General features: G+C 38.1%; 2 protein-coding genes across 3 annotated transcripts in view; one reads left to right on the top strand and one right to left on the bottom strand.

The window, feature by feature from the left end:
• Positions 1-5,339, bottom strand: part of LOC126284996 (eukaryotic translation initiation factor 4H) — a 65,215-nt gene extending 59,876 nt beyond the window's left edge. For both annotated transcript variants that reach the window (XR_007551587.1, XM_049984290.1), the window contains exons 1-4: positions 5,249-5,339; positions 4,881-4,995; positions 4,593-4,797; positions 946-999 (exon numbers count right to left, since the gene is read on the bottom strand). Coding sequence is in view for 1 of the 2 variants with exons in the window: in XM_049984290.1 (XP_049840247.1) it covers positions 946-999; positions 4,593-4,797; positions 4,881-4,995; positions 5,249-5,274 (400 nt within the window). In the remaining variant the exon portion in view is untranslated. The remainder of the gene's footprint in view (positions 1-945; positions 1,000-4,592; positions 4,798-4,880; positions 4,996-5,248) is intronic.
• A 149-nt stretch (positions 5,340-5,488) lies between these two features.
• The window catches only part of LOC126284994 (myb-binding protein 1A), a 90,753-nt gene continuing 71,603 nt past the window's right edge, over positions 5,489-24,638 (top strand). The window contains exons 1-6 of the mRNA XM_049984286.1: positions 5,489-5,685; positions 5,833-6,030; positions 10,646-10,828; positions 16,546-16,761; positions 17,110-17,304; positions 23,032-23,239. Of these exons, the coding sequence (XP_049840243.1) occupies positions 5,497-5,685; positions 5,833-6,030; positions 10,646-10,828; positions 16,546-16,761; positions 17,110-17,304; positions 23,032-23,239 (1,189 nt within the window). The 5' untranslated portion in view covers positions 5,489-5,496. The remainder of the gene's footprint in view (positions 5,686-5,832; positions 6,031-10,645; positions 10,829-16,545; positions 16,762-17,109; positions 17,305-23,031; positions 23,240-24,638) is intronic.

The raw sequence follows: 24,638 nt of genomic DNA on the forward strand, positions 1-24,638 counted from the left end.
AAATATCTAATCAACGGGATTTCTAGACCACTCATTGGCTTCATCTAACACCATTTGCAGTACTGTGTGCGCTTCACTATTCTTTAACGATCACATTCACAGTAGTAATATGCTATAAAGACATGCTTTTGTTGAAAATTTCACTTAAAAGTATTCAAAAGAAGTTCATGGGAGACAACTTTTTGTAGTGAAGTAAGAGCCCAACAAGCTACCTAGGGGCTCATCCTGGCTGTCATGACAACTCTAACCAATTCTCTGTTCACCTTGTCTTGCACCCCCTTTGCTCCATTACTGACCACAGGTTCAGCAGCACAGTGCTTTTGTTCATATATATATCATCTCTTACATGGTGAAGGACTCCAAGACATCCTGTTAACAATCTCTGTGCCAGTGTGACGGTTAGGAAACATCTGGAAGTGACCCAGTTCACATTGCTGGCACAATATTTCAAAGTAGTAACTTGCCTCCCCCCCCCCCCCCCCTCCCACGTCCCATAAGTACAACTGAACTGCCAAGAGGGTTCGCTAACTCTCCTCTGCCATCTGTACTATGCCTACTCCTAGTAGCTAGTGAGTGTTCCATATTAGGTCTGTTGCCGTTTAAAGTAATGTGAGAAATATATAAATCAACAGGTCTTAAACTTTCAACAGCAACAGACTACCTACAGACTGTTCATATGAGATTCTGAGCGTACCTAATACAGTTTGTTCTGTTGAGGACATATAAGCTTGATAAAGCCTCTTGACAATTCAGTAATACCTGATTGAGATGAGCTATATTTTTGATGTACTGTATTGACAAGAGACATTCCTCTGTGAATTGATTTCTCACCTGCAACATTGGGAAAAACCGATAATTTAAACCTGTACGTTAGTCACACAGATATTTTGCTCTGTGTAAAAAAGGAAAGAACATAAAAAATAAAATTCAATTGAAAAAGCATACCTCCAAAGTCATTGAATCTGTCACGATCACTTGGCCTCCCTCCTCGAAAGCCACCTAGTAAAAGAAGTAGTACATTTTATTGATCTGCACTTCGCATTTTATGTTTATGAACATTTTTAATACACACAAAAAGCAAAATGTCTTATTTACTAGGGGAATGTCCACAACGATTCATGTAACTTTCATAAAGTCACTGAAATATGACACACCTGGGAAAAAATATTTACAGAATTGTCTTAACATAGCAATTTTCACCACCAGGTTTCAATCACCACCACCACCTCAATATGATTATACACGTTCTGCAGGATTAAAACAGTTAGCTGTAGTTTACGCATGTCAGATGCCAAAGATTTTCTATATTCTTGAAGGAGTAACCACAATACAGTTGCATGCAAAGGATTTAATTTGCTGCCACCCACATTGTTGAAGTGCTTACTTTAATTTATTGTCAGTTTTCCCAATTTTTTTTTTTTTTTTTGATGGACCAGATTTCTCTTAGAGTGATAGTTAGGCTGAAACTTAAGTATTTAGCACACATAATTTCTTTAGATTTATGAGAATCAACATGGGGGTACCCGAAGTTTTAATCCTCACCTCAAAAAATAAACTTAGATAATTTAAATAAAATAGAAAGAAACTTCCACATGGGAAAAATATATTAAAAACAAAGATTCCAAGACTTACCAAGCGGGAAAACGCCGGCAGACAGGCACAAGAACACACGCGTGTGTGTGTGTGTGTGTGTGTGTGTGTGTGTGTGTGTGTGCGCGCGCGCGAGTGTACACCTTTCCTTTTTTTCTCCCTAAGGGAAGTCTTTCCGCTCCCGGGATTGGAATGACTCCTTACCCTCTCCCTTAAAACCCACATCCTTTCGTCTTTCCCTCTCCTTCCTGAAGAAGCAACCATCGGTTGCGAAAACTTAGATAATTTGTTTTGTTTGCTTGCATGTACATGTGACCTACCATACCACTGGAGGGGCCGAAACAACATAGCACAGCCTATCTCCAGTTTGTCAGTGGATTGCGTTAATTTTTTTGGGCTCCTCCAGTGACTTGCCAAGATACTATGGCACCCGGATTTCAGTATGTAACAGGAATGTAATTATGTACTGGCAAACAAAAATTCATGAAATATTTTTATTAAGTGGTAATTAACATTATGACAACCCCTTGTTTTGTGTGTAGCAGTAGTCAGATGTGTTGTTGCATTGGTGAATGTGTATGAAAAGTACCTGTACACTCTTAATATTTTGTCACTTAGCTATGAAAAAGGCTAATATAGCTTTCAGATAGCCCTTAATGACGCAAATTTCAGTATAAACTTATCTTTTCCCACCAATGACTCAATATTGTCAACTTATGGTTTTAACCAGTTTTCTATGCCAAGTATTGTGGGTATCAGTGTTTTTCAAGAGCACTTCAAACTCTACTACTTCACTGTGAATGCTTCGGCAGTTAAACACACATATTTTAATACTCTCACCTGTGGAGGGAACTTCTGTTATCTGTAAACTGATACTTCTGGGTTTTCTGTAGCTACCATTATTTGGATTGGATGAAAAGTTGCCTTTAAAAACAAAAAATACACAACTTTTGTGCACACAATAAACAGTCAGCTACCTGGGTAGCTGCCTCTGATATGCAATACCCACTAAACCTAATTAGGGTGACCATATAACTTTCTACAAACAGTATATTCATAAACTTTAATGAAAGTAGTTTCCCTAACCATTCACAGTAACTACTACAAGACAGGATGCTGACTGGTTCACTATATACTTTTAAATGTTAACATTGTACACACCAGAGATTGATTACAAGTCTGTAAATCTGATGACATATTATGTTACACACGACAAACTTGCAAAATAAACAACAAATACATAAGCGGTATAATAACTTGACAGCCACAGCTTGCACCTAGAATAGCATAGTGCAGGGGGGGGGGGGGGAGGGGGGGGGGAGGGGGGGGGAGATAAGACAGTTTGACAACTGTCAACTGAAGCCTCTAGGATAAGGGAGAGGACCAAATAAGTTGAAAACTATTGGAGAGAAGACACTGTCCACTGATACGTGGACACATATTCATCTCATATGTAGAGAAACAGAGAACTTAAATCTACGTCTTTTGATGAGCTAGGAAAAGCAGCACTCAAGATATGAAAACACTATTATTAGTTTTTTTCCCCATTTTCACATAACTGACATCAAATACAAATTAGAATGACATATCTACGGTTGTAGCCAATTTAGAAACACAATGTTATGGCAATAATAAGAAACAAATAGTGCCTGCTTCCCAATACAGTTTGCTATCTTTTTAAAGATGTGTTGACCCTACTGATACCAGAAATTGGATCTGACCTGTAATATGGAACATAAGAGCGTGTACTCAGAGAGATAGTTATTCACATGTTCAGACTTCTCTGATAGAAAAACACCCCCCCCCCCCCCAAACATACATAACAAGTTATTTTAACTAGAGTATGTTGATAGACTGATCTGTATCTTTACTAAAGATGTAAGTTATGGTGGAACGTAACAGTTTGGTTTAGAGCTGGTGAAAACAACAACTAAGAATACGCAATTGCGTGTCACAACGTGACTTACTAATATGTAACACAGCTGATGGTCCACGTAAGTAGAAAGCTGATGGACTAATTTGCGTCTGTGATGCCGAAACTTGTGAAATCTCTATATCAAGTTACTTCACACATTTGATACATTGGCTTTGAAAGAGTAGTTTCTGTCCACCATTAAGGTGATGTCCTATGTCAATACAGACAGGAGGTACCAACAAGTTCAGTATTTCCCTTTAGATGTTTCAACAAGGGATATCAACGGTGTAAAATCAATATGTACTGCAGAGAAAAATTTGTGTTCTGTTGCAACAAATAATCAAACTGTTTTACTATAATTATTGAACACTGATCCATAGAATTAAATACAAATCAAACTAGCTGGGCTTATTTATAAAGTACATGTGGCTGTATTCTCAGATCCACCAAGAAAACAGCAAAGGAGGTAGGCAACAAAGATTTATAGCATATCACACCATACTAGCTATAACATATCACACCAATATCAGTTTAAAATAGATTGATGCAAACAACAGTCTACACAATATAGGTAATAATGTATTTTACTCTGTAACTGAAGGAAAAGAAAGCTGTATTACAACTTATAAGCAGCAGCTAAATTTAGTACCCAGGCCTTAATCCCAGAACTATTAAAGAAGAACACTAAAAGTGGATCTACAGGAGTCACATGATCTATACCATACTCATCAGAACTCACAGACCTTCATTAACAAAGCCTAATTTAATATCCATTGAATAAATCTGTAAGTCTAGATGGGCATTACCTCTCGTATAACAATTTTAGCAGAGTTCATATCAATTAAAGCCACAGAAGGCAAGTTTACTGCTCCCTCAAAAGAAAACTACACAAAAACTTCCATTTCACATGTTCTCCTTAAGTGCTAAAAGACAAGTTGTGAGGCACAGTCAGAATGCAAATAAATCAAATGGTACACTAGAACAACAACCTTCACTTCAGAAGGTATCTACAAAATCTACTGTAAGTTATACATTACGATAAACTACTCTATAAGTTACATTTTTCTGGTAAATAGATTCTTCATACCTCGACCGCCGCCACCACCGCCTCCTCTTCCTCGTTCACTCCTTTTAGCTTCCGCTACATCAATCTTGATCATACAACCGTTTACAAATACTCTGCCGTCTAGATCTAAAGCACGTCTCAAGTTTTCGAGATCCCCAAACTCGACATAGCCAAATCCTTTGAATTCATCAGTATCTCTGTCCATAATTAACTGTACTGATTTTACCTTCAGGAAATGAAACAATATTACATGAGATGCTTGCAAATAATTGTTCAAATAATCTAGAAAAAAATAATATATTTTCTTACGTCTAATTCAACAAATATGTTGTTGACATCTCCTTGAATGGTTCCTTGAGGCAAATTACCAACATATGCCTTATAAGGTGGTTCCGTCGGTAGAGGTTTTCTTCGCCCATAATCTCTGTAAAATGTTTAATTAACACTAATATTGAGACAGTAATAAGATAAAATCATTGGATGTCCTTTTAGGGCATTACGAAAACTGAATGGCTTTCCACGCTCTTAACCTCACATGCTCACTTGATTACTATTTCACATATTCACTACAAACACATCATCTGATCGCCAAAGTAGCACTAAGCAGATGAAAATGCCTGCATATGTACAATGGAACGATCGGAAAAATAATACTTAATCTGAAACTGTTTACTTGCCTCTGATCATCACTTCGCCCAGCCATGTTGAGTGCGCCGAGAGTACTATTGAATATGTTAGGAGATACTGATAATTTTGACTACATAAAGTTCCGAGAGAACTTCATAAAAGTATAATATCCTTACTAAACTTTGTTTGTTGATAACGTTTCTTCTTTGGTTTAGTCAATGAACTTCAAAATTTCGGAATTCGATTGCCACACAAAAGTCGCAAATAGTAAAGCCATTGGATTCAGTTGCACCGCAAAATGGCGTCGAGCGGTGTTGTGGAAGAGCACATGGGTGAAAAATCAAAACAGATGCAGTCCATAGTTTCAAAAATTGAAGGTTCGGTGTTGGATTCATTTTCAAAACTAACGTCAAGTGTTGAGAAACAAAGAATATCTGGTGCTGTTTACATTTTAAATTATCTGCATCTTAAAGAATCAGAATTCGAGGTATGTATTTTACTTGCATAGAGACCTGCTTGATACCAATATTCGAAATGAGGATCACAACAACATCATTTTGTTTATTTTGCCTTACTATTGTGAAATGCAAATGGAAAAACACCCAACAAAATTTGTTGGCTGCTTCAATTTCAGAAGGAAGGCATCTGTTTGGAGACCTCGTACACATTGAGTCGGCTCGTTCGTGGACTGGCTTCGCCCAGACTTGACAGTCGAGCTGGCTTCTTTTCCACATTAGTGGGTCTGTTGTCATCGTTTAGTTCAATAAAGATTGATGATGTTTTCGCAGCCATTGATAAAGAACTGCAGTCAACAGGCAGCAAAACGAAAGGCGTAAGTAAAATTAGTACTGTAACCCTTATGGGCTAAAGAAATATGACTGTGAACCATTAGCCATTGTCTAAATTTTGCATTGTTAGCCATTTCATATTTAATATTGAAAATTTATTAGATAGAGGCAAATTCTGAACATTCATGGTAGATACATTGGAAATCCCCACCAAAGGTAGACTAATTGTAAAGTTTCACGACTAGTAATGTGTTGTTTAACAGCCCTCAATTATTATAGATATTGGTACTTATTTTCTTAGGAAAATACTAATGTAGTCAAGTAAAGGTTAAGCTGCTGATAAAAGATAAACAGCAGCTATTTCATATAACTTTATGCGAAGTACTAGAGTGCCTTAAGTGTACTGGGCTGAATTTATCTTGTGTAAGCACAAATAGTGTTGAGCAGTGGGCTATAGTGGTAGTTAATTGTGAATACTTGGGCAGAGCAAGCATTTAACAAGGTACTTGTCTTTTGTTAATGAATGCTTTGTCTCTTGCACATTGATGAAAATTCTACTTCTTCATGAGATATAGAGAACACAATAAATATAGGAATATCAAGAAATATTAAGCAAAGTTTTGAAATAAGAATTACAAAACATAGTTAGCCTACATTGCAATACCTATTTACTCGAATTTTACTCGGGTTTCCTCATTGTTACTGATCAAGGTCAGATACTCAACGATTTCTCAGCTATTGTACTCGGAGAGAAAAAATAACTTTATATAACCAATGATATTTATAAGAATTCTTTCTCTTAGTTTGTGAAAAGACTTGAAGTGCTTAGTTCTTCAGGTTGATATTATTTTAGCAAAGTGTTCACAGAGGGCAAGCAGAGCCCCAGAGCTCTGTGGAACACACTTGGAGTATCACTGTTGTACAATAATACATTTTATTCTTTATAGATCACTTCCAGCATTATTGAATGGTGAATATATGAACAGTAGTGGCAAGTTCTCTGAACATGTTAGGATGTCAGTGATCTGACTGCATTCCAAGCCACTTTTTCGCTCATCACTGGTTCCTTTTGCTTGTCTTCTTGGAGCATGTAGTGACTGTAATTGCAGTATGTGTGAGTTTTACATCATTGAGTGCTGACATGTTCACTCCAAAGGCAGAATTTAAACTGACGCATCCCGGGCATAAATATAGCACAGTTGTATAGCGTCTTTCTTGGTCTTGCACTTTCGCATGGTATATTGACACAGTATTGTTGCTCAATAAATATTGAACCTGTGAGGGCAACTTAATGGCTTTATTGATCCCCTATGTCAGCAAATGTCAGCACCACTCCGGAAACTCTACACATTTCATTTGACGGCTGCAAGGACCTTATGATGAGCTTGGATGTGGTCTCCCCATCACCAAGTGAAGCTTTCTGTCTCCCTTAGGCTGATTATGGAGGAATTTATTGCTACGTTGAATAACCACTTCGTATTCATCTTCACATCTACATAGTTTCTCTTCAATGGTGACTACACTAAGACTTTGTTTATACATTTTTCAAGGGACTATAGGAAAAAAGTATAAGTGTGAGAAACATATATGTGAAATATACCACCATAGTATCAAATTAATTGGTAAACACAAATGAAAAACCAGTAAATAAAAAGTCACATTCTACAAAACATTATATAGGCATACTAGCACTCTAATGCTGCAGTGCACGTTGACAAAAATAATACCAGATGTGTTTGAAATTATTTATAATGCACTGAAGGAGGAATATGTAAAAGCAAATAAATTTAATGTGTACTGCAGTCATTAAAATTTTTTATTTCCACAGAAGTTGTGGATTTTCTCCTTTATATTCTCGGGGCATATCCTGGCCCTACTTCACGGCTAATAGCATCCACAATTTTTTTATAGCTCTCACTTTTTGTTCTGTTTTTGTATTCAGGATGTTGTAAGCTACACAGTGCTTCATCTGCCTCGAATATTTCTATCAATTTCATTATATATGTGATGCACCATTTAAATTTGGGAGTCATATTGACAAACATTGTGTGTCAGACAGCTGCAAGGATGCTAGTGCTCCAAGCAGTTGATTTCTCCATGCAGTAAACGTAAGGTGAACGATTCTTCTGATTAAATCCAAGGCAAGGCGCTAGATATGATAAAAGAAACTTGATCAATGTCTGACTTTGACAAAGTTCCTTATTACACTATCAAATTTTATTGTAGTCTAATATCGGCTTTACCAATCCATGTCCTGGCAGTCTACTCCGAAACACTGCATCGTAACTTGTGAGAGAGAACAAAAACGTACAAGTGAGAAAAAGGTGGAAATGAAGTTTTACTGTGTTGTGAACAAATGGTAGGTGTTGCTGTGAGTTGCCATCTGCCACTGGTTATGGCAAACTTACTCATGGAGGATTTCAAAGAGAAACCCCTGGGAAAATCTGAACTGAAGCGCACATGCTTTTTCAGATACCCTGTTGAACCTAATGGTGTTGTAGTCACACAGGAATGAAAAGCTTCAAAAGTTTCTCCAACATTTGAAATTCTCTTTATCCTAGCACAAAATTTACCATGGGGTTGTATCTCTATACCTATCTCTGACCTTCACAGCCATTCTTCATAGCATGAGTGCATCAGCAGTGTCAATCCTTTAAACTTAACAAAAGATTCTTAACTTCTCTTGCTGATTTTTGATGGGAATATGTTATAGATCTGTTTGATTGAATTTAAGTCAAAGTGGTGGGGAGATCTTTGTAGAACAAGAAATATGATTATCTTTCAAAATTTTAAAATCTTGACCATGTTGTACACAATCCTAGGTTTATTTGCACAGCAATTTGTTGTAGTTATTGCCCACTCTCATATACTCTTATTGAGATATTGTTCTTCTCAATAATTGCAAAATATTTTCTTTGCTAGGAAGCAAGGGTGGGATCTTAACTGCCTTGATACATGATATGTATGGGATGTTTACCAGTCTCTCGTAGACCAGTGCATCTGTCTGTCTGATCTACAGCAAGTCATTCCTGCAATAAGTTCATTTGTACTATTCATTTCATCAGCTTTCTGTAATAAAATGATGATGTTTTGCTGTTTGTGTGTTTGACAGAATTTAGAGTATTGTTAACAAGTCTTTACTCTTAGATCATGAAATTTGGTGATTGCTTTGCAGGTGATGCCATTCTACATGTTTAGTAAAAAATACAGTAGGTTTTCTGTAGTGCACATGAACAGTTGCACTTCTCAAATACAGACTACACAAGGTTATTCATAAATATGTAAGAGGTTTCAGAACATGACTGTGCAAAAATACAGAAAAATGACACACATCATTGCATAGAACATTTCATTAAAGTTTTGATTTGTAATACATGCCGTGGTATAGTTGTAGAGAACTAAGTTGTAATGGTTCAGTGATTTTGTATCAGATATCAGATAAAAGCAACAACAAACAAAACAGTCTATGGGTGGTACAAAACACTCCCTGAAACTGGCTGGTTATGCAGTGCGAGTAAAACGGGCCAGTCAGGATCATCAGCAGAGAAGGTGGAGCTCATATGGGAATTGTTTGTCAGGAGTTCGAAGAATTGAAACTTGGAGAGATGCTCTTTCCACTAATATGTGCCTCTTTTCTGTATTTCTCGTAGTTTCTGTGCAGTCATCTTCTGAAACCCTGAAGTACATGTGAAAAGGTAATTGTGAATAACCCCTGTACCTGCAGCTTGCAGGGGGCCACATGACCCCCTGACCTTTAACAGCTTACACAGCCAGTTCCAGTATTTGCATTAAGCAAGATGTTTCAGTCAGTTGATAAGCTTGGTTTCACTGTTTTCATTTGATGTTACTTTTTGAAGTAATCTTGTGGAGTGATCAGTTTCTGGGAGGAAAAGTTGATTCTAGTGATAAAATAGTTTGGGACTCTGCCATGATTGTCCTGATGACATTCCTTTAAATAGTTAGGTAGACTTACAGTACAGATATTTTGTAATGCAGTGATAAATAATCTACATAAAGTTCAAGAAGAAAACAGTGCCTTGACAATTACAGTACCATTTAAAATGCCCATCATTACCAATAACTGAAATTTGATGTTAACTTAGAAAGAGGTGAATGGTGTTGCCACAAGAATTTACATTCACTTGTCAAGTTAAATACATTGTTAACTTAAAGAGTAAATTGTAAATTTCTTTTTTGAAACTCTTCATGCTCCATAGTCAGACCTCAACGCTGAGTGCCTGTAAAGCCCCCTCCCCCCTCCATAGGCACATTAATAATTCAGAAATTTTAGCGCAAGTGGTGATCATGAAACATTTAATTATTATTCTTGTTGAAGTATCTTTTACTTTTATATTTATTCATCAGTGTGTGAGAAGCTTGTATTCACATATAAAAACCAGTTATGTCCAATACGTTACTGGAAAGTGCTCATTCCACATCATTGGAATATTTTTCAAATTGTCTATAGAATGTAACATAGTTTACAGTGCTGTTTTATGTGTGTAGATCAGTTGGGGATCATTATTTCACAGTTATGTGCTATGATAAATGTGTGTTTATACTTAGTATATTTGTGGAAATAGGTGGTAGTCATTGTACATATTTCTGGAGAATTACTGTTGTCACACTTATATATATATTTTTTTTTTAATTTTTTAGGAGACTGGTGAAATATACAGTGGACGTGTTCTTGCATATGGCTCATTTATTGAATCTGGTTTATTTCTGAAAGGAACTGCTGAGCAACAAAAAGAAATAGTGAAGAACTTATTGGAGGCTGGATCAAAAAAGAGTTATTTGCCTCTTGCAGCAACCTCCTTTATCATAAAAATTTTGAGTAGTGTAAGTTTTTTTTTTTTTTTTGCTATGGTATTTAGGACCTTTGATATTTAGCTGTGATTTATCATTCCTTGTGTATTTTAGTAATTATTTTGTTTGTGCCAGCAGACTACTTTGAGTGGTACACATTTCTGCGGCTCATTTTTCATCATTATTACCTCTTTCACTCAGTAGATGCTTCTGTGATGATTAGTGCTTTAAAGTCAGTGCCTGGAAAGCAAAGTGTCATGGGATTGAGTCATGGCCGGACCACAGATTTTTTCAGTGTGCCCTTAACCTTGCTGTCATCTCTCAGTGGTGAGCCAGAAATGACACTTTGTTCTGATTCCTCACTAAACTGTAAATCCTCTTTCCCGAGTTGGATGACTGTGGTGGGTTAGGGATGCACAAGTTGCCAAAATGACATCAAATTGACACCAGGTCGGTGAACCACACGAAATTATTATTATTAGTCCCATAAAAATCAGAACAAACAAAACTTGTGTACTAGATAAATTATTTTCCTCTCTAAAGTCGTTATACATTCATTAACAAATAGGGTAATACTAAAATAAGGCAGTGTGTTTGGAGAACAGTTGCGTACCTTATAAATAATAACCCATTTTCATTCAGTTTCCTTCACATTCACTTATGTATACACTATGCTCATATACCAGTGTAACCATTGTGCACGTGAGGATAAATGTGCAGGTGTGTGTGTAAATGATTTGAAAAATTATGTTTCATTGGGGGGTGGGGTGTTTACTTGCTGAATGAATCAGATGCACAAATCACAAGATCGAGCTTCCCTCCAGTTGGCTACATCAGAATTCTGACATTTATTTGATGAGTGTCACATCTTCTGCCAAAGCATCAAGATAGGATGAGTGCCGTACACCTAAATAGGGGGCCATCTCTATCCACCCCTTACCCATGGGATGAGCTCTTTGTGTAAAGCTGCTGGTGCAACATTCCTTGTTTCGCATAGTTCATAACCTTCGAAAGTGATAAAAATTTAAATGCAGCACAGCAGCAAACCAGCTAAAGTGCAATGCAAGAAAAAGCAGGTATGCTAAGCACATCATGCCTTAGTTTTGTGCAGCTGTGTTCCGTGAAGTGCAGTGTGGCAACACACAGTTAGAAAATAAAACTTCAGTGAGGATATGGTGGTGGAAACTGGATTTACTGAAAGATGTAGAAGAGATTAGCATACAAAAACTGTAATGTAAACTATTTAACTTGTTCCTTAACAGTTACAATATTCTGTGCAAAATTAATTTCTTATTAAAATGATATTGCCCTGTCTTATGATAGATTACTGAAATGGTAAAGGAGTGGTGGAACTATAACTCTGAGTGCAAGTTGTGTGAGCAAATAATTTTGCTTAATTTCATATCGACAATCAGGTTAATTGACCTTAACCTGTAAAGAGAAATAGAGATAAAAATTTGCCTCTTTCAAACTCAACATAAATTATGTGTGAGCAAGCAATGGAGTGACGGTGTTACCAGATATTTTCACATATCTCAAGTCATTCTTTACAAAATCAAATTTCCAAAAAGTAACGTCCTCTGCTTTTACATCCCTTGTGTGCTGCAAGTTATTTCCAGATACTCAGCAGTTTGACCAACACCTGCCACACTCATTTATTTCTCACAGAATTTTCCACTGGCAACGACAATGCTATTAACAGCCAAAGTCACATTGCTTGTACTCAGAACCTCTGTGGCATATCATGTAATCTGTTGAAGACTTCTGTTTGAACAATATCCAGCGTACAACTATGAAGTATGATACATCGAATAAAAAGAGAGCTCACATCACTTCATACCAATACCAAAAATAGCTACAAATCTTACAATCCACTCAAGCATGGAGACGCTGCAGCCTTTCGATAGATTCATTCTATATCTCTGGTTTTTTGTTGTTGTCATTATCGATGTTAGGTCCTTCTTCAGCTTCATGTGGGGTGGATCCTGTAGCAGAGAGCTTATTTTATGGTGCTAGTCATGAGCACACAGTGGAACTGTCATTTCCTTTATCAGCAGATAGGACTATTGTGTTTTCATCTTCTCGCAGTACTCTTAGTGCTTTCCATTCTGATGTCATATTTGGTTTCAGAAGGTGAGGTTTGCTGTTGACCCTGTATTTCCTCCACCTTTTCTGCCGGGAAGCCATGGGTTGCTTTTTTAACACCACTGAAAAATAGAATGATCGTATGGCATTATTGGCCAGAAGGCCCCATTCGGGGGAGTTTGGCCGCCATATTGTAAGTCCTTTTTAGTTGACACCACTTCCATGACTTGCAAGTCAATGGTGTGATGTGTCATATAGAAAATTTGAGAGGTTGGTGGGAGCTCGGGTAAAGTTGGAGTGTGTCAGTGATACAAGAACAATTGACAGTATGAAGGAGAAAGAACTGGATTCCGCAACAACCTAGGTCCTCTCGAAAGGGCTGAGCTTCATTCCTGTTCCAGGCACAATATGAAAAAAAGACATTATTAGTAGTGTTGAAGAAACAGTCTTTGGCGTGCCAGTGAGAAAAGCAGAGGAAATTGGGCAGAAAACATGCAGGAACATACACAAATCCCACCTGCGGAAACCAGAAGTGACAACAGAAGAACAGACAGCATGCTAAGAGAAGATGAAAACATGATATACTCATCTGCTGGCAATGGAAATGTGACAGCTGTATTGTGTGCCGATGAATACCAACAGGAAATACGTATTCTGATGCAGGATCCAGCCTACAGAAAGTTGGAGGAGGACCAAAAATGAAAATGACAAAGAAAGCATTGGCGTTGCTTCTCGAGCCAGGTCTAATGAAAGAAGATATGAAGCAGCTGTCCAAAGTCTCCAGCACCTCTGTGCTTTTGTGGACTGCAGGAAATTCACTGAGAAAGTATACCATTGGGTCATATAATAAAAACCATTACTGCACCCGTAAGTGGACTGGCCAAGTATCTAGCCTCACTTTCAAAACCCATATTGGGACACTAGAGTCTAATGTGAAGAACCTGGCCAATTTCATTGCCTTATTGAAAGAGTCGCAGGTGCAGAAGGACGATCTGTTGGTGAGCTTTGATGTAACATCTCTTTTCTTGCGAGTACCATTTCAAGATGCCTTGGTACGCTGAGCAGATCACTTTGAGCTCCAAACGGTAAAGTTGTTTGAACATGTAGTCACTGTAACCTACTTCAAATGTAGTGAGCAATTCTATGAACAAGTTGATGGACTAGCCATTGGCTCGCTACTTGCACCCAGAATTGCCAATCTCTCTATGAAGCACTTTGAGATAACAACACTAAAAACTGCATGGCTGAAACCTAAACACTTCCTCCGTTACAGTAGATGGCAGCTTTGTCGTGTGTAAAAACAGCAGAGTGGCCCTGATCGAGTTTCTGGGTCGCCTGAACAGCATCCATCAAAACATACAGTTCATGATTGATTTGGAACACAATGGATGTCTTCCTTCTACAGACATTATAACAAGAAGGAAAGCAACAGTATTCTAGGAGATACAGTTTACAGAAAGAAGACTCACACAGATTTACACTTTAATGCAACAACCTGTCGCCTTGTGGCTCAGTGGTAAGCTGTCTCAACAACTCTAGTACACAGGCACTTGCAATTTGTAACAGTGACAGCCTTCCAGCTGAGCTGAGCTGAGCTGAGCTGCAGCACCTTAGAGTTGTGTTTCTCCAAAAATTTTACAGCAAAATTCAGTTTGAATGTGCATTACAGATTGAATGTGCGTTAAATAAAATGAATGATGCTGCCATGTGCAAAGAGGAAGAGAAGAATGAAGGGGAACTCCCCTTCATCCCCTCTATTGGGCTTCCTTCCCTACGCCAAAACTGTGAGAATCCTCAGAAAAAAAGCCCATCATCCCCTCTATTGCGCTTCCTTCCCTACGCCAAAACTGTGAGAATCCTCAGAAAAAAAACAAGCTTTGCTATTCACAGCAAACGACAAACTACAACTGCAAATAAATACCGAGTACGTACAGCGTTCCTCACAAGTGTGGGTGCCAGGACATCAGTCAAACGCAGCTCTACATCTCACAGTGCTGCATGGAACACTTTAGATGCCTATGTCTGGGACATAAAGGTAAATCAGCTGTGGAGGAACAAAGCATAAAAAGAGTGATATACACTGAAATTTGAGAAAGTAAAAATATTGTGCCAACCTAAGTGCTTTTGGGAGAGTACCATTAAATAATATATTGTGATAAGGCTCCATAGCATCTCGTCGACAGGGATGACCGCTATAAGCTGAGTTCAGCGTGGAACCCCCACACTAGCAGCTGTACACCGAGAATGCACCAAGTAGTTGACACTTAGCAAGTCTGGACAAGTCTGAATAGACAGAAAGTCGAACAGCAGTCCACTCCTTCCACATTAGGTTGCTGGACCCTGCACTTGGGGTAGGGGTAGGGGTGGGGAGAGCTGGCTGTCGCGCGCGCGTGTGTGTGTGTGTGTGTGTGTGTGTGTGTGTGTGTGTGTGTGTGTGTGTGTGTGTGTGTAATATATGAGACACTCGCACAGTCTAAACACTTCACCAGGTGATGATGAGACTTATTGAAACATTGTTGAAGTTTGATGCTGACATGCGGATGGAAGCCAGAGAAGATATCATATGTATATGATATGAATCAGGTAAGTTTACTTGTTGATGACACTACTGTCCAGAAATGATGCTCAATTTGAAAAGAAACAAGTGAGTACTATTAGGTTGTGAAAATTGCACACATCACAAAGATTTGTATGTTGGCTAAAAACATTCAAAAACTAATGCTAGAGTAGCAAAATTTGAAGCATATGTTCTTTCTATAGGAAGATTAGAAACAATTCGTGGGCAGTATCAGAAGAAAATGTGAATACCGCTGCACCTTTACCACAACTGTGACATAATGGGAGACAGGAGAAAAAATTATGTGAATTCTGTTCTGTGTTTACTTTTCCTCTTGACTAAGGAGGCAACCCTTTTCTCGAGGCAAGCATGTCAGAGGGGAGAGAAGGAAATCAGAAATGTGTATAACACAGAAAGTTTATGTTGATGTGGTAGATAAACATGTATAGTTTCTTAATGGAAGTTGCTGGTGTGAAACTACTTTTGGACAGTGCTGCTTGCTTTGAAAACACTCTTTCTTTCTTGATGTTTGTTATTACAAATACCTGTATTTGTTTGTGGATTCAATCATGTTTAGTTGCCACTCTAGTGGAAAAAGTATTTGGGAGTCCAGTGAAAGTCTGGTTCCTTCATTCAAGCCCTGAAAACATTTAACTAGTTCCCAAAGAAGATATAAAACATAATTACAGTATATGAATTACTAAAAAACTTCAGTTGGTTGTCAGAAATGTATCGTATAAGACAGAACCAGGTTTTAGCTGTTAGTAAGGCTACTTATTGTCACTTAATTGTATTTCAAAGAAAGCTGGTTCTTCACATTTCATCATTGTGTTGGAATTTCATGTATGGCGATGTGTGGTTTAGCTTATCATTCTGGTCACCTTAGTAAGTTACATTATTTTCACTCATTGCTTTGATAGTCATCTTTTTATAACAAGAGGAAACGTTTTCACTTTCTAAGAGTGTGGGTGAAGACCCTTTTTATCTTTGAGTGTCTGTCCAGAGATTTAGTAAATGTGTACATATTACATTAGTATAAACTGTAAAAACTCTTCTGTTTCTGATTGCTGAGCAAACCAATGTGATATTTTGTTTTGGTCTTTCTCAGATTGATGAAACCTTATTTCACAATATATTGTGGCCAGTCTTAAAGGATGAAGTTGGCAAACCATGGGAAAATCAGTCTCTGGAAACACTGTATATTCTGCTCTTAGCAAGCAGGCAGTATCCATCAGTGGTTAAAAAGAAATTTATGATGAAACATCTTGGCACACCAGGACTTATTGTTGAAGACTCGCTGAAAGCCTGTAGCAAACTGCTTATGGTAATTACAGCTGTGTGTAACATGAATTAATGTAATATTTTTAGACCAAGGTTTTATAACAGCTGATGGACTTCATTAGTGAAGTACTAATATTTGTGTGTTTATTTAAATTTTGTATGTTACTAGATGAAGATATCACATCATTGAACCTTTCTTAAAATTGAGACACTAGAATGACCCATAAAAGATTTTAGATACTTGATAAAGATAGGTTTATTTTGCTAAACATTGAAAGAAAAGTGATTTTTCTTCTGTTCAGGTAATGAACTCTCTCTCTCTCTCTCTCTCTCTCTCTCTCTCTCTCTCTCTCTCTCTCTCCTTCCCCTACCCCCCCTTTTTTTTTTAAAGGAATCACCAGTTCATACTGCAGACCAGCATCCTGTGTATGAAGAATTTTGCCGGCAGTTGACAGAATCTGAGCATTTAATATTATTTTGGGAGACTGGAATCGATGCACAATTATCCAAACCAACTAACAAAAGGATGACACTAGCTGTGGACATGCTGATATACATTTTGAAGCATTTAAAGGACACCACTTTGGTAAGTTACGAGGAACACTCATGCATAACAATTATCAAAATAACAAACTGAATTTACTCTGTAGTGAATGCTCTAGCAGCGTAGTTCGCAATTTGCAATTGAGAAGTTTTGTCGTGGCCTAGTTTAGCATTATCATGAGGGAGATTACTTTAATAAATAAACAAACAAACAACATATGAGCCTTAGTGTACAGCAGTGTAGTACAGTGTTAAAAAATAAAGCATGTTGTGGCAAGATGCTTTACCTGTATTGCATGGGAAATTGTTGTGTTGTTTGGACGTCATTAGACAAACATTGACACAGCAAATGTTTATATAATGGTCATCCACAAGACTCAGAAGGCGGTTGTAGCACTGCCCTGTTGATTGACTTACAGAAGGCATTTGATGCAGTTCTACACTATTCATCAATGAAGAAAATACAAATGTATGAAGTATCAGACCAGCTTTGTTATTACGTTGAAGTTTTCGCAGTGAATGTTACACAGCGTGTCATTTATAGTGGAGCGAAATCTTCACTTGTAAAAATAGATTAAAGTGTACCCCAGTGGAATGTTCTGAGTGACTACTGCTCATATTATGAGGTGTGTTAAAAATAAGGTATTTTGGGGGGAAATGATGTATGTCAATGTTGTTCCCTTCAACGAAGTCCCCATTACATATTAAACAGTGCTTTTTCGAATCTGAGAAACACTTTGGATTAGGTTTTAGTTCCCTCAGCCATGCATTTTTAATTTAATCGTTGCTTGTAAAATGAGAGCCCTTAATTTACTTTTGGGAATACAAAAAGTCACATGAGGCCATGTCTGGTGAACATGAGGCTGAAGCATCATTACAATATTTGTTTTAGCCAAAACTTCTTGCACCAGTAATGAAGTTTGAGCGGGTGCGTTATATTGGTGCAAGAGCGAGTGCGATATCTGGTGGGTGCAAAACCATGAATTGTTTCGCCATAAATGTAGGTGTTGGTGCCCGCCCTGCCCCCCCCCCCCCCCCCCCCACCCCACCTCTGCCTCCCTTCCGAGATTCATCAGCTGGTGTTGGTGCCTGGAGTATCCAGGACACTTGCCATCTTCACCGTCTTGATGACCTCCTTTGAAATCCTTATACCACTTAATAAACCCTTGTCTTACTCATAGTAGACTCACCAAGAGCAGTAGTCAATGATCATTAAGCTTTCTTGCACTTTACTCCAATCTTACAGCAAAAAACCTTATGGCAAAATTTAATAAAAGTTCTCTACTGTTTGACAGCTGACCACATACTAAATACGCTGTATAGTTTGACACTTTTCAGTGATGATTACGTACACAGCTCTGAAAAAATTGCACAGATTGGATGAATATAACATGCAAAATTATAATGTTGCTACTCTTTGCACATACACTATATACATAAATTAGCAAAAGGAAAAATGGAAGTGGCAGTAACTGTTTGCAGATTATGTTGCCTTGTCTATAGACAAGTTTTTACACTAGAAAATATTTAGTCACTTGCTGCAGTCAAAAGATACTTAATTGGCATCAAATCCAGGGTTTTTGGTGGCCAGAGAAGTATGATAAACTTGTCTTGGTCCTCTTCGAACCATGCATGTGTACTGCGAGCTGCATGACGCATTGTATTGTCATGCTGTTCGATTCCATTGTGTCGAGGAAAAATAAACTGCATGTAGGCAGACATAGTCCCAAAGGATAGATGCATACTTGTGTTGATCCATTGCGCCTTCCAGAATGATGAGATCACCACGAAATATCACGAAAACATTCCCCAGACCATAACACACCCTTCTGTGGTCTGGACCCTTCGGACTATTGTTGTCAACTGTTTGCTTCCAGACGTTTTACATCGTACATCTATTACCATCTGTCCCATGGAGCATAAAATGTAATATATCTTAAAGGCCACCCAGTGGACGACCCGTTGCGATTTTGATGTGCAAGTTTCCTTCCTTTATTGCTCAGAAAGATTATTGAGCATGGGTGCCTGAACATGGCGCCTGCTGCAGAGTCCCATATGCAGCAGTGCTCGCTGAAGGATCATTGAGGAGACACTATTGGTCTTGGTTTGTCTGGGTGCTTAGTTACCCAACAGTTGCACATCTATTTGCCCATACACGTCTCTGCAGTTTTTATTCACTCCTGTCATGTATGGCCCATGCTGCACCACAGTTGCTTCGGAATCAATTTCGAATAGTGCTGTTTTGCTATGCTTTGTATACTTCAACACTGACGGCAGGCGAACAGCTTAAAAGCTTAGCCATTTGGCAAATGTTCCGAGCCTTGGCCCAAAAATCCATGATCTTGCTGTTTTGAACATCAGATAAATCCATTCTTGCATTTCGACAATGAATGCTCTGTTCTCCAAGTCCCCTGAGACATTTTATATATCCTTCAATTGCTAGTGCTGCCACGTGAGTGGTTATTGCACATTGGTGTTGAATGTGGGCGGTGGTCACTAATTTTACTAATATTACGCATATTGTGGTCTGCCATACATTTGAGAGTTACGGTGTAGCAGTTACAGTCACTAATTTTTGATGCATGTATCATTGTTAAGCCCCCCCTCCCCCAATGAACTGTGGACCTTGCCGTTGATGGCGAGCCTCAGTGATACAGATAGCCGTACCGTAGGTGCAACCACAACAGAGGGGTATGTGTTGAGAGGTCAGGCAAACGTGTGGTTCCTGAAGAGGGGCAGCAGCCTTTTCAGTAGTTGCAGGGGCAACTGTCTGAATGATTGACTTATCTGCCTTTGTAAGATTAACCAATTAACCAAAACGGCCTCGCTATGCTGGTACTGCAAATGGCTGAAAGCCTGGGGAAACTACAGTTGTAATTTTTCCTGAGGGCATACAGCTTTACTGTATGGTTAAATGATGGTGGTGTCCTGGGTAAAATATTCCAGAGGTAAAATAGTCACCCATTCATATCTCAGGGCAGGAGAAAAAAAACACGTTCTGTGGATCGGAGTGTTGAATGTCAGATCCCTTAATCGGACAGGTAGATTAGAAAATTCAAAAAGGGAAATGGATACATTAAAGTTAGATATAGTGGGAATTAGTGAAGTTCAGTGGCAGGAGGGACAAGACTACTTCTGATGAGGTGAATGCAGGGTTCTAAATACCAAAATCAAATAGGGGTATCGCAGGAGTAGGTTTCATTATGAATAAAAGAAATAGGAGCACGGTTAAGCTACTATGAAAAGCATAGTGAACACATTATTGTAGCCAAGATAGACACGAAGCCCATGCCTACCACAGTACTACAAGTATATATGCCAACTATTTCTGCAGATGACGAAGAGATTGAAGAAATGTATGATGAGGTAAAAGAAGTTATTCAGATAGTGAAGGGAGATGAAAATTTAATAGCCATGGGGGACTGGAATTCGATAGTAGGAAAAGGAAGAGAAGGAAAAGTAGTAGGTGAATATGGAATGGTGGTATAGAATGAAAGAGGGACTCACCTGGTAGAATTTTGCACAGAGCATTACTAAGTCATAGCTAACACTTGGTTTAAGAATCATGAAAGGAGATTGTATTCATGGAAGAGGCCTGGAGACTCTGGAAGGTTTCACATAGATTACATAGTGGCAAGACAGAGATTCAGGAACTAGGTTTTAAATTGTAAGAAAGTACCAGGGGCGGATGTGGACTCTGACCACCATCTATTGATTATGAACTGTAGATTGAAACTGAAGAAACTGCAAAAAGATGGGAATTTAAGGAGATGGGCCCTGGATAAACTGATAGAATCAGAGGTTGTAGAGAGTTTAAGAGAGAGCATTAGAGAACAATTGACAAGAATTGTGGAAAGAAAGAAAGTAGAAGAAGAATGGATAGCTTTGAGAGATGAAATAGTGAAGGCAGCAGAGGATCAAGCAGCTAAAAAGACGAGGGCTAATAGAAATCCTTGGCTGACAAAAGAGATATTGCATTTAATTGATGAAAGGAGAAAATATAAAAATGCAGTAAATATAGCAGACAAAAAGGGATACAAACGTCTCAAAAATGAGATCGACAATGCAAAATGTCTAAGCAGGGATGGCTAGAGGACAAATGTAAGGATCTAGAGGCATGTATCACTAGGGGTAAGATAGATACTGTTTACAGGAAAATTAAAGAGACTTTGGAGAAAAGAGAACCACTTGTATGAATATCAAGAGCTCAGATGGAAAACCAGTTCTAAGCAAAGAGGGGAAAGCAGAAAGTTGGAAGAATTATATAGAGGGCCGATACAAGGGTGGTGTACTTGCTCTTGAGGGCAATATTATGGAGATGGAAGAGGACAAAGATGAAGACGAAAGGGGAGATGTGGTACTGCGTGAAGGGCTTGACAGATCACTAAAAGACCTAAGTCAAAACAAGGCCGTGGGAGTAGACAACATTCCATTAGAACTACTGAAGCCTTTGGAGAGCTAGCTATGACAAAACTCTTCCATCTGGTGAGCAAGATGTAGGAGACAGGCGAAACACACTCAGACTTCAAGAAGAATATAAAATACCAATCCCAAAGAGGGCAGTTTTTGACAGGTGTGAAAATTACACTATCAGTTTAATAAATCATGGCTGCAAAATACTAACACGAAATCCTTACACATGAATGGAAAAACTGGTATAAGCTAACCTCGGGGAAGGTGTGTTTGGATTATATGGAAATGTTGGAACACGTGAGGCAATACTGACCCTACAACTTATCTTAGATTAAGGAAAGGCAAAAATATCGATACTCAGGTTTGCAGGTGACATAGTCCTTGTGGCTGAAAAGAAGACAGAATTGAAAAAAAAATTAAGAATAAATGTGGACTTAGTAAACATTTAAACTAGGAAATAAACAAGATGAAAGGAAACAAATTTGACTTTTTTATTAAGTGGGAGAGAGAGCTTTATCAACAGGGTTTAGTTTACTGGCACTAAGAATTGACATGGACTGAAGAAGCAGATTTTAAACTGCTGTCTGGAGTACAGTGAAAGGTAAGTGATGGTTAAACTGTAGGAACATAAGCTGGACACATAATGGCACTAAATGAAGTAGTATTAAAAAGAATATATAACAAAAGAAATAGATGGAGAACTGTTACCTAAAAAAAAGGGGTTGTGTTTATGAAATAAGTACTAAATTTTTGAAAAATACCTTCCTTTAGTTCCATGGTTTCTTCAGTTGTTTTGTAACTTTTATATCAATTAACGGTCCTTGGTTGGTTTAGAACCTTTGGTAATTTACTCTTATAAAAACGTATCCGTGAATAGTTAATTTGGCACTTACAAGAGCTGGAGAAGAGAAAATGTGCATGGACAGACTAATATTGATTATTATTGCTAATTATAGAGGACAAGACACATGCGTAGGGACAAATTTTGGTTCAGGGTAGGAACAGGTGGATGGCAACAGTGTGATTATAATATGAAGTTTCTGTAAATTTTTCTAGGTTAATCTATGAACAGCTTCACTGGGTTGCGAATGAGTATTGTTTTTTGAGCTTATTCCAACTAAGTGGAAATTTATTTTCGCTAATGACTGTTGTTTCCTGCAAAACTTTAATTTCATGCAATTTCTAGCTTCTGCATTGTGATTGCCATTATAATTCATTCCTTTGAAATGTGTGTGTGATTTGGGGTGAGGGAAGGGGGGGGGGCATCATGCATATAATCTTGTTATCCAATTTATATTTATCTCTATTTTCTATAACAGATGTAGATTATTATATAATGTTTTATTCCTCTTTATAGATACCACAATTACTTACTTCCAATTTTATGATGTCAGTCGTAAAATCTTTCAGTGGGAAGAAAACAGAGAATCTGTTGTTGGAGAAAATGCAGCATTTCCTGGATATAATGATAAAATTACTTGAAGGTGCCACTGATAAGTGTCGTATTGCAGTTATTAAGAAAATACTGTTTTATCCTGGTGATCTATTTTTTGAAAAGCATTCAGGTATGGTACTATAATATCATAGTTATTATTTGACTTGTATTTATGTAATTTAATTCTGCTTAATTTTTTATGTGGAATAACTCTTTCACCATGTATAGACAACTTGTTCTAAAATATTTATTTTCATATATTAGATATTGTGTGATAAATGGGATGAAACGAAAAGGAAACATGAAATTGAAGAGCGATGAGTAATGTGTGCTTGCTTTTTGATGTAAGTGTTGTCACATCATGCTGAACTATTTCATTATTTAAATTTGAAAATATCCAAGATGAAATTCAGATGTTAACGCTTTTATATACTGAAAGATCTGATAAATTAAAATTGCTAATAATGTGTTGTTCACAGTTGTAGCACCCAAGTGTGTTTTGTCCATACATTTGTTCAATGTTTAAAGATGATTTGAATCAGATGATTGATGCAAGTCACTACTGACTTTCTTACTGAAGTATTGTATTTTTAAAAACATTTTTGTCCTTTGTGTGGTGGTATGTTCTTCAGCTCCTCATGTATCATTAGAATACATTAACTGGGTGACACCATTGGTTTCAGAAGTCACACATTTGTTTGAAAAAAATGACAATTGTAACTCCGGAACGAAGGTACTCTTTGTGTGTGTTATACATATATGATGCAATCTTCAGTTCTCTAATACATATTTTAGTTGTAATATTCATGACAATTCTTATGAGGATGCCCTCAGGGGCTCAGCATTTAGTTGCTGGGTACGGGCTTGGTGACCGCGGTGTCCCTGAGCTTGGGGACTGGGAAGTGCTACCAGTCCTCAATACTGTGAGCTCTGAGCGTGCTTCAATGACCACTGTAAGGCGCGACGGTGGAACGTTGTACGGTACAGAGCCTGGAGATCTTGGCTTAATTGCCTGGGTCGCAAGGATGGTATACATATACATAAAAAAAAAACCTCAATTTCAAGGTGTATCGCACGCCGAGGAGACGCATGGCTGTTGAGGTAGAACAGTTGCTAGCGGGCGACGTCTGGGGAACCTGCCACCTCCCTATTGTATTAGGCTTACCCAGGCAAGTGGGGCTCTGTCTGGGTGGACATTTCTTTCCCTAGCTGCTCGTGGGACCATCATGAAAAGAAATCTGAATAGTGCGCAAACATGAGTCTCTAAAAAAAGGAAAGTTCAATGCTTTACAGTATGACCCCCAATCGTTCCCTTTTCTGCCCACACTAGTGGAGGAACGGCGGTGTAAATTACCTGGTGACACGTATTCTCCTCGTTTTTGGTTTGCAGCCGAACAGATGAGGACTCATTTCTGACCACAAAGCCTCGGTTTTTTGTGGAAAATTTATCGGACAAGTTTGGAGAATTTGAGGGCATGTCTAAAATGAGAACTGGAGCGGTCCTCATACAGACAGCATCCCCAGCACAG

The sequence above is a fragment of the Schistocerca gregaria genome, chromosome 8, assembly GCF_023897955.1.
Source record: "Schistocerca gregaria isolate iqSchGreg1 chromosome 8, iqSchGreg1.2, whole genome shotgun sequence".
Taxonomy (NCBI): domain Eukaryota; kingdom Metazoa; phylum Arthropoda; class Insecta; order Orthoptera; family Acrididae; genus Schistocerca; species Schistocerca gregaria.